General features: G+C 45.0%; 1 protein-coding gene across 1 annotated transcript in view; it reads right to left on the bottom strand.

Moving 5' to 3' along the window:
• NRF1 (nuclear respiratory factor 1) overlaps nucleotides 1-16,901 on the bottom strand; it is a 72,862-nt gene that overhangs the window by 44,704 nt on the left and 11,257 nt on the right. The window contains exons 2-5 of the mRNA XM_069801481.1: nucleotides 7,939-8,167; nucleotides 5,731-5,845; nucleotides 2,490-2,616; nucleotides 1,768-1,908 (exon numbers count right to left, since the gene is read on the bottom strand). Coding sequence (XP_069657582.1) covers nucleotides 1,768-1,908; nucleotides 2,490-2,616; nucleotides 5,731-5,845; nucleotides 7,939-8,161 — 606 coding nt within the window. The 5' untranslated portion in view covers nucleotides 8,162-8,167. The remainder of the gene's footprint in view (nucleotides 1-1,767; nucleotides 1,909-2,489; nucleotides 2,617-5,730; nucleotides 5,846-7,938; nucleotides 8,168-16,901) is intronic.

The raw sequence follows: 16,901 nt of genomic DNA, 5'->3' as shown, positions 1-16,901 counted from the left end.
AGAAGCAGAAAATACTTCAGCCACCTTTGATGTTAAAATATTTAATTTCCAACTCTATCACAAATAATAAACAATATCCATTATAAATCCAGCTGAAGGCTTCTCTGAAGTGAGAGCTTGTCACTTTTATTGCTGCTTTGATGGCACGTGCAACATTAACAGCCAAACAGTTGATAGATCTTTTTATTGACCCTTTTATATGTGCACATATTCTGCGCACTGCAAACCAGAGAAGTTTCTCAGATGTATTACTGGATTGCAACAACCTCACATCCTGATCTCATTCATCCACACTCACTTCTCTCTCTCTCTCTCATTTCTTTCCAGCACTCAACCAGCAACAGCTTATTGTCTTTGTTCCTTCCTCAGAGCCCACGCGCTGTGGGTACAGGCACCTCCAGCTTCACTATTTGCACTGTGCTAGGATGGCCTCCCTCTGCCCAAGCAAACCTCCACATAGATGTCTCCTTGTTTTAAGCCCTAGATGCTCCTCTTGCTGTTACTCAGCTTAATTAGTACAATGATGAGGCCATAAAGAAGTCAGATAAACACAAGCATTTTGTTTGCCAATACAAATGAACTCAGAGCTACACACCTTTGTTCTTTTGGTGGTCTCATTTTACTTTAAAAGTAAAATGTTTCAATTTTTTACTTTCCCATTTCCATGGGAAACAACATGTTAATTATACAAAACAAAAGCTGCCTGTGAACAGCTCTTGGAGATACTACCTTTCACAGTGGCTTAAAAATCTAGCAACTAAGTTTTGTCTTATGTTGTCATGGCTTAGGAACACAATTTGTTACCAGCCAAGGCACAGTAGATTTCTTTGTAAAATTTTATTAGAAGTGTGAGCTTGTCTGATTACACCTAAGTAACAGAAATGGTGTTTTGACCAGAAAGTGATCTTTCTGCAGAGCACAGAGGAAATCCACACATCTTTGCTCTACTAGAACGCCTCTTTGTATGTTGCCTAAAGCCTCCAACTTTTCCATCTTGCTACTCCCTCTGAAGAAACTGGCTTTCAGCATTTAAAATTTGTTGTGGTGCATCAGACTGAGTGCATCCAGAACCTCCTGCAAAACACACTCACCTGCATTCAGGTCCTGTACCCCAGGGGAAGGAGATTTCCCTACAGAGGAACCCTCCCACACCAAGGAAGCTTCCCTGGGGGGTCCCCTCCACTTTCTCCTAGCAATAAAGAAGTCAGCAAAGGGCTGGACCTGGAGAGAAAGGGAGTCCCCCACATGCTTAGGGCAGATGACTCCCTGTCTCCATCAGAAGTATCTCACTCAGGGTCTGATCTGAAGTTAAACCATTGGTAAGGTCCCCTCTGCTTCAATCCACAGCAGAAAAGTAAGGAGGGAATGAGCTAGAGCACACAAGAAATGTCCAAGGAGCATAAGCCAAAACGGTACAGCACAAGCAACCTTCCTGACCTCAGTGCCTAAAAATCACTGTGAAGTGCAGAACAAATATTCTCCCTGTTCATAGTTTATGGGAGGTGACAAAAACAGCTCAAAGGGGAATGGTCCCAGCAGCTGAGCAATAGTCCTTACCTGCATTTCTACTGTTTCATGTAGAAAATAAGCACCAATAACAAAGCTTCACATCTAACTACTATCTGAGCTGTTACAGTCCCACGGGAAAGAGGCGATCAAATGCATCCCCTGGAGGTGTAGACATAAGCTCCACTGCAAAAATAACAGGATGTGACTTAAAGATGCCAAATCTCTCTCTCTCTGGTTCTGCCATGTCTGGCTGCTTACCTGGGTCATCTTGTCCACTGAGACGGGAATGCCATCAATGGTGAGGGGCGGCAACTCCGAGTTAACCTCTTGAGGCGCAGGAGCATGCTCCGCTAGTGCGGACTCCAGGTCTTCCAGAATCATGCTCTTGTACTTGCGTACCTGTGGGGAATCGTTAAGCTCAGGTAAACAAGGTAAGGAGCACCAGGAGAGGTGAGGGCAAGGATGCAGGGCCAGTCACCTTCCCCAAGGTGCTGCAGAACAGAAGAAGCAAACAATGCCACAGCTGGCAAGAAAAAATACCCACTGGCCCCGAAGACTTGGCTGCATTGAAGAGCTGATGATGAAACATCAAGTAACACTGGCAAGTGGAATTATTTATGGAATTAACAGAAAAGTTCTGAGGCAAGGGTTACGGTCAGGATCTGCTCCATTTACTGTCTGGTCTGCAATAAGGTGCAAGCACTGACAGCCAAGCTGAGTTCAAACACATCATCACTACCTGCTCCCTCTGATTTTTAATCCAGGGTATTCAAACCTGGTGAGATGTGCTAGGCAACCATTCATGCAGAGAAGACAGGACCTCAGTGCTACCCTCACGTCCATACAACCTGAACTCCTGTTTCCAGGGTTTTAAACATGACCTTCAGATCACTACTAGGTTTGCAAGGCTGCCTGGAGCAGAATGAAACCTGCAGAAAAGGTGAGCAATTTATTATGTAGTTTTTCCTAGAAACACCTACCACGTTCTCCAAGGGTGCAGCACCAAATACTTTAAAGACAGGATTGGGTTTGGAGGGCGAGATGCACAGAACGATGGCCTGCTGCCCCACTCTGGTGGTGTACTCATCCAGTGTGGCTCGGAGCTTCCTGAAACAGAGGCATAAAACAGTGAATAGGTATCGGCTGAAAGCCCCGCAGAAACATGACCCTTTGCATTGTAAACTCTCTTTCTTAATGCTACCCATTCAAAAACCAGGTGAGAAACAGAGCCCCAGCTGGTCAGATTAGCCACATGTACCACTTCTTCCTCTGCTCCCGCAGGCCTGCTGTGCTCCCTGCAGTCACCCAGCAGCTCAGATATCAATTATTCTCCCTTCTCTCCTTTTTCCATTGATGTAAAAAGTAGAGAGATCATCAGAGCAGCAAAGCTAGGACAGCAAGAGTCTGCATATCTGCTCTGTCACTGTCTAAGTGTATTACCAATACAAAACTTGTAAGGTAGAGAACTTGAATGATTCAACAAGAGGACTGCAAACACAGGTTATTTTACATCCAGCCTCATAACAGTGCATTGCAATTCTCTAGTACCAAAGTCCTGCTCAAACCAGAACTCTAAGAATTCAACCTACAACTACAGGACAGGCAAGAATGAGGAATATTGCAATAGCTCAGCACAGGAAACCCAGGTATTCAGACATCTGCCACATCAGCAAGTCCCTTTGGAACAATCTCTCTATAGGAAGAAAATGTTCCATCATATACTTTCGGCCTCTTATTCACTTTTAAGCAATGCAAGAGAATGTGTCAGAAATGTTGGCAGAAGCTCATAAAGCAAGAGAGAAGTAGCGGTTATCACCAGATAACCTGGGCACTCCATAAGGTGACAGTTTAATACCTGCCCTGGTTATTTCAGAACCTGCTGTTAGCAGCAGACACGTTGCCAAAAGCACCAACGCCACCACCAGGTACGCAGAGACCCGGAATCAGAAACTGTAACTTCCCACTCAATTCACAGTGGTGTAAATATCAAGCACAAACATTTCAAACTGATCAGAGTGCAAAAAAATGATGCATTTTGTCAGTAACTTGCATGTAGTTAAATGAAGTAGTTGCATGAAGGGAGAAGAAATAATTCCTTTAAATAGGAGTTTCTTTAAAAATATATTGTTCGTAATTCAAGAGGGAAAAGAATTGTCTCTTCAGAAACGTTGCAATAAACATGGCTGAGTCAGCAGAGTTGGGGGAAGGAAGGAAAAGCAGAATGGAGCTATTAAAAAAAAAAAAAAAAGTAGTCCACTCCCAGGGAATATTATTTAACGCTAACCCTGCTCCACTTCTTTCCAGTTTGATCATGTGCAAAGGGTGTTGTGGGACTCAGCAATGCGTAAGCATAATAAGGAAACCAACTTAATTTCTCACCAACTTTACAAGAGTTAGACTAGGAGAGAGGGACAAAAGGTGAAACTCTGGCCATCACTACTTCAGCACATTAAGTGTGCACGCAGGAGGAAGTCAGCAAGAAACGGAGTGACAAATACTCCAACTCCTGATATAACTGTGGTGGGTTGACCCTGGGTGGACATCAGGTGCCCACCAAAGCTGCTCTATCACTCTCCTTCCTCAAGTGGACAGGGGAGTGAAAATATAACAAAAGGTTCGTGGGTCGAGATAAGGACAGGGAGGGAGGGATCACTCACCAATTACTGTCACGAGCAAAACAGACTCAACTTGGGGAAAATTAACTTATTACCAATCAAACCAGAGTAGGGTAATGAGAAATAAACCCAAATCTTGAAACGCTTTCCCCCCACCCCTCCCTTCTTCCCAGGCACAGCTTCACTCCCGAATTCTCTACCTACCCCCCCGCCAGAGGTGCAGGGGGACGGGGAATGGGCGTTGGGGTTAGTTCATCACACGTTGTCTCTGCTGCTCCTTCCTCCTCAGAGGCAGGACTCATCACTCGTTCCCTGCTCCGGCGTGGAGTCCTCCCCCGGCTGCAGGTGGAGATCTGCTCCCCCGTGGACCTCCCTGGGCTGCAGGGGGACAGCCTGCCTCACCATGGTCTTCCCCACGGGCTGCAGGGGAATCTCTGCTCCGGCGCCTGGAGCATCTCCTCCCCTCCTTCTGCACTGACCTGGGGGTCTGCGGGGTTGTTTCTCTCACGTGTTCTCACTCCTCTCTCTGGCTGCAGTTTCTGTGCCCCAACAACTTTTATTTTCCCTTCTTAAATATGTTATCACAGAGGTGCTACCACCGTCACTGATGGGCTCAGCCTTGGCCAGCGGTGGGTCCGTCTCGGAGCCGGCTGGCCTTGGCTCTGTCGGACATAGGGGAAGCTTCTAGCAGCTTCTCACAGAAGCCACCCCTGTAGCCCCCCCGCTACCAAAACCTTGCCACACAGACCCAATACAATAACCCAATTAAATCTAAAACAGTTTGAAAAGCAAAATTGCTCTGTTCCAAAACCTAGTAAATAGTACCAGCCAATATTTACAAATGTTTCCTGAAAATGGAATTACAGGTGATCTCTCCAGGCTTGCAGAAAGCCTGTGCAGTCACTTCAGCACCAGTGCTCCTAGGTGGCCATCAGGTGGACAGACAGCCTCAGAGCACCTGTAATGCAACACCTGAAGGGCTACGGAAGTTTGCTGTCTACAAAGCAAGTTTCTAAAGCCAAAGAAAGTGTTTCAGCTCTGGCAGGTATCTCCCCTCTATTATTCTCCCCCAACACTGTGTGCTACAGGCTGAGTCAGTCTTCAGCACAGAGCTCACACAATGGGGTCCCCTGGCAAAGGAAAATCAGGAACGCGCAGACTAGATTTTTTCACAGGATCATTTCATAACGCAGAAAAGACTTTTTCCATTAGGTAGATAAGTCCTTTGTGTCACCGCAGAGCTGGGATATGGCTGTAGCTCCAGATTCTCAGGCCCGCTGCTGTTAAAGCCACTATGGATATCTTGCAAGGCATGTCTTACCATGACAGATTTAATCTGTGACTAGCTGGGGTTAAAGCAGAATGGTGGATCCCACCGGAATGGTCATGTCAGTCCCAGTGATCATAATATCACATTAAAGATGAATAGAACTGCAATTTAATCCATTTCTGCAAACTAAAACACAGCTCTTGGGTTCCAGAAAAGATGCCCAAAAAATTCCCAAGCTGGGCAGCTTCTGGACAGCACATGGTCTCACCATGCACAGCACTAGAGACAGATCGAGGATGCAGACTGAAGTGTCAGAGCGCAGGCAGGAGTCCTTACCGTAGCAAACGTGTCTGCTGCCTCTTGCGGATTGATGGGTTGGATTCAAAAACGTGTGGTCGCTTTCGTTTTTTACCCGTTGCCACGGCAGCAGCTGCTGCCATCCCCACAGGGCCTGGAAATCAAACCACAAAGGGTGAATCAGCACACGCAACTCAGGAATTGGCCAAAAAGAACATTGCCATTGCCCCCCTGCAGGGAGGGGTGCTATGGGTTCAGCTCAAGGGCCTCCCCACTGAACTGGGGTGACCCAAATTCCCCGCTGAGCTCCCCAGCAGCTGGGATCCCTCCTCTCCAGCATCAGAGTCATGTCTCAAGAGGCTCCATTCCCTGGCAAATCCCAGCTCAGTCCCAGGTGAAAGTCACATATTTCAGTCCACAGTTTTCCCTACAATCACATAATTATGTATTTTATCTTCAAAACATACTGAAAAACTCTCAAGTATGCCAAGACTTTCAATAACTGACTGCAACTGAGGATATCCCGGTAGCAAGAGAGAAGACACCAGGTACAACACCATGAATCCTACTCAGACACCTCAACTACAGTGCCAGGAGTCTGCGGCTTTCCCCAGGGATTAAGGACCAGCTCTGATGGGAAAGAAATTGTAAATCCAGAGCTCCTGGCAGCATCCTGCAACAGTCCCCTGAGGAACAGCAGGGACCATGGCAGGGCAGTGCTATTGCTTTCATGATCAAACTCTAGACAGAGTCTATGTAAGGGGAAGTTACATTAAGTTAATTGGAAGTAAACCAAGTAACATAGTGTATGGTGCTTCCATTAGTGATCTCCAGAAATGAGTGCAGGGTCAGAGTCAAAAAGCTCTGGGGTCTAATGCAGGCTCAAGGACTTGCCTTTGACTCCCAAGCAGACCTCAGTTGCTCTGTGTGTAGTTGCTCCACATGACAGAGGTGAAGGATCACATCAGGGGTCATAAAAACCACTATATTTTTGTGTTTAACAAAGATGCAGCTACTGGATCAGGAAGTCCTAAGCTACTGATTGGTGAAAGCTGGTAGATGGTAACGAAAGTTGCATCCGATGATACGTTTCCTCTAGGCAGCTGCTCTGGGAGATGGGATGCTGTAACAGACAGAGCTCTGGGTGACACTACAGAGCCATGTTTTGTTAATCAGTAATGAACTACCTGAGCACTACCCACAGCAGGCACAGCAAGCACTGCTGCGTACTGCTCCAACGATCCTGTGCTTGTGAAAAAAGAATAAAAACGTTACCTTTTGGGAGACTGTAAAAACATTTGCTCAGGAGAAGTGAGGAAGTGCTACCCTGGGCTCTTGGGCAAGCTTTGGGCTGGATGTGTCAGCCCATGCCATGAACTGCAGCTGCCGGCCCCAGGGAAGCGGGGCTGCTCCTGGCTCGCGGTGCCCACTTGGCCAGGGGCTGGAGGGGCACCCGGCAGCCCCTGTGCTGGGAGGGCTTGCAGGCAGGCGAGAGCCACCAGATGCCCCTCCTGCAACCACCAGCTGGGACTGAAAAGTTTGTGTGCTAGAAGTGGAGGAAAGAAAAAATCCTGCGGGAGCTGAGGTTGGAAAATTAATAAGCAAAGGGTGTGGGATGCTCAGTGGGGTGGTGGAACTTCACAGGTCCAGTCAAGCACATCGAAAGTTTATTCCTCAGATAAAGTCTGATAAGGAGTCAGACAAGTCTGTGAGTGCTTATTTATCACTGCATTTTTCTACTACTGAGGTAGATCCACTACAAGGCAAATCTGGAGGACATTTGGCAGGGGCTTCACTGGAAGGAGTCTGTGATTCTGAAATACTTTAGGACCCTTTGTGGCGTCTCCTTGGGAGAGGCCTAGCATGTGAGCTCCCTGGCTAAGCAGGGTTGCATAGCACTCCTGGGTTATTTTTGCTGTTGTTTATATGGGCCTGAAATAAGCTTGCTCTTTGACATATTTGATATTCTAGTTTTGTTTTTTTGAGGCAGCATTTACCAGGGACCTTTTTTATTGTACAAACCAGTCTCTTATTCCCAGTACCTCTATATTACGCACAGCTAAAGTGATGCAAGATTCAAGCAGCCAGCAGACCTTGCAAAGAAGCGCTATTAAAGCCAGGGCAGTAAGGAAGCATTCAGAGCATCCCGTGGGGTGACAAGATCACCCACCACCCTCAAGCGCTGTTCACGACCTCTGCACAAACACTACGTTAGGCGAACGACACCGAGCATCCCGCTGACTCTACCTGCCGCAGCCAGGTGGGCGGTGACCTCGTCGGCAGCCGTGGAGTTGAGGATGTCAGAGTCATCGTAGGAGGTGTCCTCCGGTGAAGACGGCGAGTCTTCGTCTGCACTCAGCATGCTGTGCTCTGTGTAGGTGGCCACATGGACCTGCTGCACCTGCTGGGCCACTGCGTGGGCCTCGATGGTGGCCATGTGCTCTGTTTGGGTCACCCCGTGTTCTTCCATCAATAGCTACTGTTAGAAGAGACAAAAATCACAGGAAGGGGTTACTGACACTGACGTACCGTAAGGGAGGGCAGCCAAAGGTTTCTAAGCCAGCTAGGTGAGCAGGCCATGACCAAGAGGGAACAAGAGATTACCTCCCCCAGCAGCAGTGGTGTTCTATGAGAGGGAAATAACGACTGCACCAGGAGCCAGAAGAGGAGCTTTAACAGTTTTGAAAAAGCCATACTTCCAAACAACATGGCATAGCACCCAGAAGCAGTCATCTTTGCTAGAGGAAAGGTCTTTAAGGATCTTGTAGCCCTGAGATTATGTGCCCCGCACACACTACCTGCTAAGAGGTCTGATCAAAGCTGGAACTTATTTTTGCCGCTTCAAGATCTAGCTTTCAGGGAAGATGCTCAAGGGCAATATACAACCTCTCTCTTCCAACTTCAGTAGCTCAGGACACAAACAAGGATGCCAATACAGATGTTTACTGGCAGCAAGGTGCATTCTACAGACCACTTTTGTTGCATTACTTGTTTAGAGTCCGGAAGCAGGCAAAATCATTACAACCCGAGCACAAATATTACATAAAGCATATTTATTTAATGCATCTAGTGGTAAACCACTGAGCAAAGTAGCAGCTTACGTAGTCAGCAGGGCACTGGACCACACGCCAGGAACATAAATCTGTGCAGAAGGAACAAGACAGGAGACACGCAGAATTTTCAGTGTGTACCTATCACACATTTGTGGAAAAGGAACAGCACATCCTTAAGATATTTTTCAAACTACATTAGAAGAATTAGGACATCAACCATCAAAAACAGATTCCCCAAAACCCTCAGGGCAAACAGCAGAAGGAAAGAGATGACCAGCTGTAGGGAATAATAAAATATTCCCAGCAAATTCTGACCCCATAAGTATGGCCACTGAATTTAAAGCTCTTGATTGACACCTTCTTCATGGAAGCCTGTTCATGTTGTCAGGAGGAGAGAGCCAGGAGCATGGACAGAGACTGTAGAGTGGTCTCAGATACTTGGCTGGGTGACTGCTCTATGAACTCAGACAAGCCACCACACACAGCTTTGTCCTGTAAAAGCTTTCAATGGATTCTATCATCCGTATCATGCCATAAATACATGACACTTTGCAAATGATCACCATGACAAAAACCTCAGCCTGGCAAAATAATCACCAGGCTTCTACTGACCATAAAAAAACACATTCTGGTGACCAAACCATGGAACACCATGGCAGGACTGATGAGACACTGGGACCCAGACCAGGAGAAAGTACATTGTCAAGAGGGTTATTTTGATCAAAATAACCAATAGTCATACACAAAAAAAGAAGCAACTAATTGACGCATGGCAAGAGAGACTATTACAAAGGTGGGATGCTCCATGGAAGAAATGGAGAAGAACGGAATATACCTCAGCTGAAGCCACTAACATGTGGGCAAATAGGAATAGAAGATTAGGTGGGAGGCAGAAGGATGTTAAAAGTAGAGAACCAGAGTCTTGCTCTGAATTCAGGAGAGAGTACAAAGAGACAAGGCTTGGAACTTGGAGGAAAGCTGTGGAGGAAGTACTTTTTGCAGCAGCATTTTAAGCAGCAGCAGTTCAGAAGCAAGGAAGCTGTTGCCATAGTCCAGACAACAAATGGAAGAAAAGGTAGAGTGGGGAGTGACTGGTATTTAGATGCATATATTTCTGCCTCAAATCTACTGACCAAAGAGCTCAAAATATGACAGAAGTTATATTTCTTTTTCCACCACCAGCTCATTTCTAAAGGCTTGTTTCCATATGCCTCGAAATGTCTTCTGCAACTTAGTGAACTGAACGTATGGACATTTATAAAACAGCTCTTCCAAAGGCAGTTCCAACTTGAAGATACCAAAAATAGGGATCCAATTATTTTAGAGAGTCCTGTCCTCAAAACAGGACCCATTTTCCACATTTTACTTAAGCACATCTGTTTTTACAGGAAACAAAAGCTGCATCTCAAACGCAGGGCAAATATTCCCTGGACAGCACTAAGAGAAAGCTTCCCATTCAAATGCCAGAGGCATGTACGTTGTTGAACAGGGGATGCAATGAAGTCTCTGGTGTAGCAGCAGGACCAAGATATTGAAAGGAGACTTGGAATGAGCCAAAGAAGTCCACTGAATACAAAGTCAAAACGCTCATTACTGTGCATACATTACAACAACCAAACCATGCTGTTCTTGCCATACTTCAGCCACACAGAGGGTGGTTGCAATCTATCACCTCATCTGGACTTGCTCAGCCAGCCAAGACTTTTGCAAACGTTGTGTTATCCCTGAAATGGCTGTGGGCAGTCAGACAGCCACCCACTTGCTCAACAGACGGTGGTTTCCCAGCCACCACATCCTAGGGTTTAGGATGAGTTAGCTCCACATATTCACTTGCAAAATGAATTCATTCCTTCTGCAGCCTTGGTCTTCCGAAGCCAAATCTGACCTAGCCACTTTGGCATGGTTTCTCGTTTACTAATACAAAGAAATCCAGGTGCATCTTTCCAAAGTGTTACTGAACTTTCCAAAAAGCCAAAACCAATCTCCAAAGCATTTCGCCCTGTTCAACTTTGTCCAGTTAACCAACAACTCAGACCTTAGAGGCCGAGCTCCTCAGGATGTACTAGCCTCCCTCCGCTGATCAGAGAGGGAGGCCACAGCAACCTCCTTCTAACACAGACATCGTGGATTTGTAGCAGATTACAGAATCCCTTTATTTTTCATGTCTGTCTATGGCTGGTTTCTCTCCAATGCTATACACACTTCTAACAACAAGAATCACATTCTACTAAGAGACTACAATTTCCACATGTAACACCAACTTCATTGTGGAGCATCAAAGCTAACTCCATTAATTTTGACATCTTCATGGGGGATAGAAGCAGAAGGGAACTGTAGGTATTTAGGCAGTGGATTTTCATCCATGAGATGCCAACGGTGCTCTAATGCACAGCTACATTCTAAAAGTTAGGGTGGTACCAGTTTGGGTGTCCCAGCTCAGGAGAGTCAGTCTGGTTAAAACCAGGGACCTGTACTCCCTACTGAGATGGGAGGAAGGACTTGGTCACATATTTAATAATGCAGCCAGCTGGTGTGTGATGGAGGGAAGCTTGGTCTAGCAGCTAAAACAAAGAAACAAGTATCAGGATACAGGTCCAGTATCGCAAGCTGCCCAGATACTAAGATGACCATGGCAGTAGGTCATGACCATGGACTTTGTACTGGGAAGACTGGGAAAGAGGCACATGTCCTATATTTACACTCCCACCAATATTATTGCCCTAAGAAACTGAAGGGTTTTTGTCCATGAAACACTAAGAGAGCCCCTAAAAGGTCCTAAATAGTATGGATGGGAAACAATTCACCCTGGACCACAAACAGATGTTTTCAGACTTCTGTCTTCCATCCAGGCCTGTGCTAGAGGAACTCAAGCCTGTGGGACAGCAGAAGTACTGTTGTGAGACTGTTACAAACCTACTGAGGTTACAGCTAAAGCCAAATCACCTTTTAACTCACAATCCTCCCTAAAATGCTGCTAGAGTTAGATATTGCTGTTGTCCAACCTGTTTACAACTCAGATTGTAATACTAGAACCATCCCAAAATAGTAGCAATTCAAATACTGCCAGTAAGGAAGGGACTAAGATGCTGAGGTACATTGAAGCAAACTGAGAATTTGTTTGAAAAAAAATCAGCTGTTAATCTCCTTCCAAGGAACTTAATGTGCCATCACCATAGAAAAATGGTCAGGGAAAATTTAAAAAAAAAAAGAAAAAAAAAAAAGAGAGAAATAGCTCAGCAGGCCAGGCCTTTCCCAAGCTACCATGCTTTTTCTGAAAGGGTATATTGGTGCTTTCCTTTATGGAGCAATACAATTTTAACTACTTTCCATTAAAACAAAAAATGTATTTATCCACAGAAAAACATGATCTGAACATAATTGACAAAGCATAGTAACCTTTTAGCTCATCAGGAGACAAGACTGCAAGACAACAGATGCTTCAGATACTGTTTCCTTCAGAAGGAAACCTGTTTGAATCAAGAGGCAGTCTACACCCGATGCCAATAAAAAAAGATGCTTTTTTTAGAAATAAAATTGGTAGTAGACTCAAACTATGCATTTCTGAGACAGCAAGTGGACAGCTGGGTAAGCAACATCAATACTCCTCATGGGCATGTGAATTTAAACGCACGTGCATTTGATCTAGTTTTTATGGGCATATGTTCTGCTTCAGTGCACGGTGCCTGCTTGAATTTTGGCATTTTTGGAAAGTTAGCTACAAGCAATGACTGGGATAATCAATAGCAAGGCCATCATGTTTATTTAAAGATAAGTCCACTTGATTCAAACAAGGTCTAATAACCATCAATCTACTACAAACTCTTTCCTCCCTCCACCAGCTCCGTTCCAAAAGAGACCAAGGTACATGCTGCAACATATGACGGTCACTTGTTTCCTCGGTGGCACTATTAGATTTTCTCACTCTCTATCTTTCCTACCTGTATAAAAGAAGGTATAAGCTGGAAAAAAGGCAATAAACTACTACAGCTCTTCAGTAAACCCTGCAGCCTGCCCAACTGTGCACACAACAACACAAGCTCTAGTAATTCATTTCCAAGTTGGACTAATTCTAGTTTAATCTGAGAGCTGGCTTCATTCAATGAAGGTTTACTACTTTTCCAACTTCTGCACTATTTTCATACCTGCACATTCTCCTTCCACAAAATTTCCAAATGTCTCCAGAATCATACACTGAAGGGCACTGAGCATTATCTTTGAGTGTTGAAACCTTGGGTAGTTATTCATATATTGATATTATTCCCAAAGGATTCCTGATACAAGTCAGTCAGGCTTTGTGGGCAAACACCTTGACTGGCAGTTTCTGCTGGTGATTACAAACTTGTTGATACTGTTGTTGCCCCAGCAGCAAAGCATCTCTGTTATGCATCCGAAGGGTCCACGCTTGGATTTGAACAGGGATTCAGGCACAGGGCATGAAAGGAAAGTTGTTCTTGATTAATTTTAGAGATGAGCATTCATTGTTCCAGAAAAGGAAAGTTTATTCCTGTTTCCCTTCAAAAATCAGAACAGTTTCAGGTATAAGGAAACCCTAATGATATGATGATGCCTGCAAAGACATTTCCTGGTAGTTGTAGTTTAGTCCAGAAGCCTTGGATGACAGCCAGAAGTATTTTTAAAGTAATTTAAAGTGCTTAAAAAAATATGAGGATAAAGTCCCTCTCATCACACAGTGCAGTTGCTTCATGACTGTGTCAGAGGTTCCTTTGATGTACTGTCAACTATGATCAATGGCTGTTGACACCATCGCTGGAAGAATACCAGATGCAGGAGGGAGCAAAGCAAACTAAAATAGCAGAAGCCGTACCATTCAAACAAGCAGAAAACAACAGAATCTGAACATAAACCCCATAAATTCTGCATTAAATTTAAAACCACATGGATTAAAACGAAGGTCTCGTCTGCTCAGTGTAATCTGTGGTGTGAATGTAAAGAGATATAACTCAACCCATACAAAACCACGTGGGTTATCCCACTGTAGAAACTGTCCTCTACCACCGCCATCTAGTTTAATGTTGCTTCATGGGTGCTTTAACTGCGCCAAAAATAAAATGTCCACACCAGAAAAAATGATGAGGTACACCAGCATGCCTGGAAAAACTCTCTTACACAGACAGGGCTTGGACTTATTTTTATCCTTTAGACCGCTGAAGCGGTTTTACTTCAGATGCTGTAGAAGCACAAGACACTGCCCTCTGAGACAGTCTTAACTTAGAGATGAGCATTTATCTGCTGGCATTTTAAATCACGCAGCTATTTTTACTAACTTATCCAACACAATGCCTAATTCAATAAAAGAAACGCTGGGTCTCACTTTGGCGGTTTAAATAATTTTAAAAGGATGCAAAATATGAATTATCTGAATGAAGACTGAAGGAGAAGGGTTGAGACCCAGAATATTTTGACAGAGACCTGCTCTGCGCTCTCCCACGCATGCACAGCTCACTTGTGCCATGTGTGCTCAGATCCCTCCTAAGAAAGCAGCCGCTGCATGAAAGGGAGCTCGGGGAACAAGTTTTAAATGAAAAGAGGGTAGATTTAGATCAGACATAAGGAAGAAATTCTTTACGATGAGGGTGGTGAGAGACTGGAAGAGGTTGCCCACAGAGGTGGTAGCAACATTCAGGGTCAGGTTGGACGGGGCTCTGAGCAACCTGATCTAGTGGAAGGTGTCCCTGCTCATTGCAGAGGGTTGGACTAGATGATCTTCAAAGGTCCCTTCCAACCCAAACCATTCTGTGATTCTATGATTCTACAGTTCTGAAAGGGGGTGGGAACAGCTAACAGCCTCGTCAACATCCAAACCACCAAATATAAAGTTCTCATGTTCAAGTTGTGCAACCAGACCTTACTTCAGCTTGGGCATTTCAGAGCTCACTCGATGAGCATATCTCTCTTCTGTAAGCCAACACCATACAACCAAAGAACTCACTGTGAAAAAACGTGGTCTGTCTTTCTTACAAAACTTGCTTCTTCTTCAAAGAGAGTTCTGTATTTTCTTTGCAAATAATCCTGGTTGTCAGAATTCAGGCATCATATTTTCATATCAAGAGTGAGTCACTATGGGCAGAACACCATAAGGGAAAAGTTCACCTGTATTCTGCAATAGCATCCATGCAAAAATGAGTATGACTTTTTATAAATAAAATGTAAGAATTAGCAAATCACCAACACCAAACAGAGAGGCCAAGTCTCATACAGCCTGCTCGGTGCGCTACAGCACAACCTTTCCTAACCAAAGGTTTTGAGAAGAATGAAATCCCATCCCAGCCAGCTGCACGGCACTGCTGCGCAGGGGAACTAACCATATTTGATGGACGCTCTGAGCTCAAGCGGCAGTTCTGCCTACTACAGTGATACAAGCAAGGATTTTGCAATTACACAGGAGGAAAGACAGAGGACTAACAGACACACAGGCTTTTTCAGAATCCACTTTATAAGTGATCAATGTCAGCAATTAGTTTAATAGACAGGTTAACATTTCCAGCTCAGGTTATCGTCCCTGTACTTATTTCAGGCTGGTCAGATCATCAACCCTCTTCTCTTCCCAGTGATGAGACTCGGGAGAAAAGCTGCATTACATGACCCACCTAGTGTGCTCTAAACAATTAGCCTAGAATTGCTGAAAAGATCTTAAATTTAGATGATACAGGAACGAACCAGATGCTATGGGAAGCCACAGTAACTAGTGAAAAAGGGGCAATAAGCTTGCATCAGCTCATGCCTCTGAAAAAACCCAGCCAGCCTGCATCAAGCTTCTCCTCATACTCCTTTCACCTAAACATCAAGGGGGTCAACGCCTAAACTTACAAAGGTGCACGCAGAGGTCTAGGCTGGTATCTACAGAGGCCCAGCTCTCCACAGCACGGTCAGGTTGTTTAAAAAGGTACAAACCACCCTGTTAGCTAGTGATGGACCCACCAAAACGCAAAGAGCAGGACACTAACAGTCTCTTGCAGAGGAGGGTTTGTAACGGCGTTTTCCCCAAAGTCATGCCTTGTATTTAGCATACTGTAAAATAAGCAGAAAGGAGAAAGGAAGAGACAAGCCAACGTTGTGGTTGCTCAGTTGGCTCAGGGGACATCAGATGTTCCTGGGGCTTTTTAATTGGGTTGTTTTGGTTGGTTTTTTTAAATTTGCTTTGTTTTTTTTAAATTAAGTAATTAAGAGGACTTATTTGAGAGGGCCAATTTTACATATCCATTCTCAAGAATTATCCCTCTGGCTCATTTTATAATTTGTTTCAAAGGAATGGAAAAAACTCCTGGTTTTTCTTTCCCAACCCATTTTCTGTTTGATCCCTGCACCGTAGTCAGAACCAATTTCTTATCAACAACCCTGCTCTACACAGGAGCTCAGCACATAGTACTTTGTCTGGCACTACAAAGCAGTCTCGAGACTAGTGTAAAAAGAAAAAAAAAAAGGTAAAAAAAAAAAATCTGCTTCATCATTCAAGCTGGTCACTCTCCTCATGGTTTTAACTTCAATAAAATACTGCTCCATGCTCAGCGAGCCGAGTGTTTTCCAGAAAATGTGCAAGACCTCCTCCCCTTCTTCCACTCTTTTTGTAAAGTTGACAAGCATCTGGAGTTTAATATGCCCTTAATGGATTCAAGCCTCTGCTGTAAATAAGTCGTTTGCTTTGCATTAAACAACTGACATCACACTGGTACTTTTGTTCTTGGAGGCGATTGCAGAGAGTTAATCAACGGGGCTCCTGTGATCCGGGTGTGTTCATTCTCATGCAGCAGCTCTGTAGGCTGCAGGGTGGCTGCTGCAGCCATCAGCCGCCGCCTGCTAAGCCCCTTCTTGCAGCTCTCCAGTGGTGTTCAGCCATGTAGACCAGCACCTCTGCTAGGAAACGGGCCTCTAAATCAAGTTTTAGTCATTTGCTGCTCAGTTTGCTTTTCCCCTTCCCCTAGCCTGGAGGGGAGCTGTGGTGCTTACTCATTAACCGCTGTTTCTTCAATGATGCTGCAAGGAGGTAGCAATGATGATCAGCGCTATTCTCGTGCTTGCCTCCAACCCTTGGCCATTGCAGCGAGGCAGGAGCAACGTTTCACAGTGCAGGTCGCAAAGATACTGGCGGTGGCACGCAGGGCTTCACACATGCAAAGCATGTGCCCTGCTGAGCTGCAT

The sequence above is a fragment of the Haliaeetus albicilla genome, chromosome 14, assembly GCF_947461875.1.
Source record: "Haliaeetus albicilla chromosome 14, bHalAlb1.1, whole genome shotgun sequence".
NCBI classification, from domain to species: domain Eukaryota; kingdom Metazoa; phylum Chordata; class Aves; order Accipitriformes; family Accipitridae; genus Haliaeetus; species Haliaeetus albicilla.
This window is presented reverse-complemented; position numbering and strand designations above follow the sequence as displayed.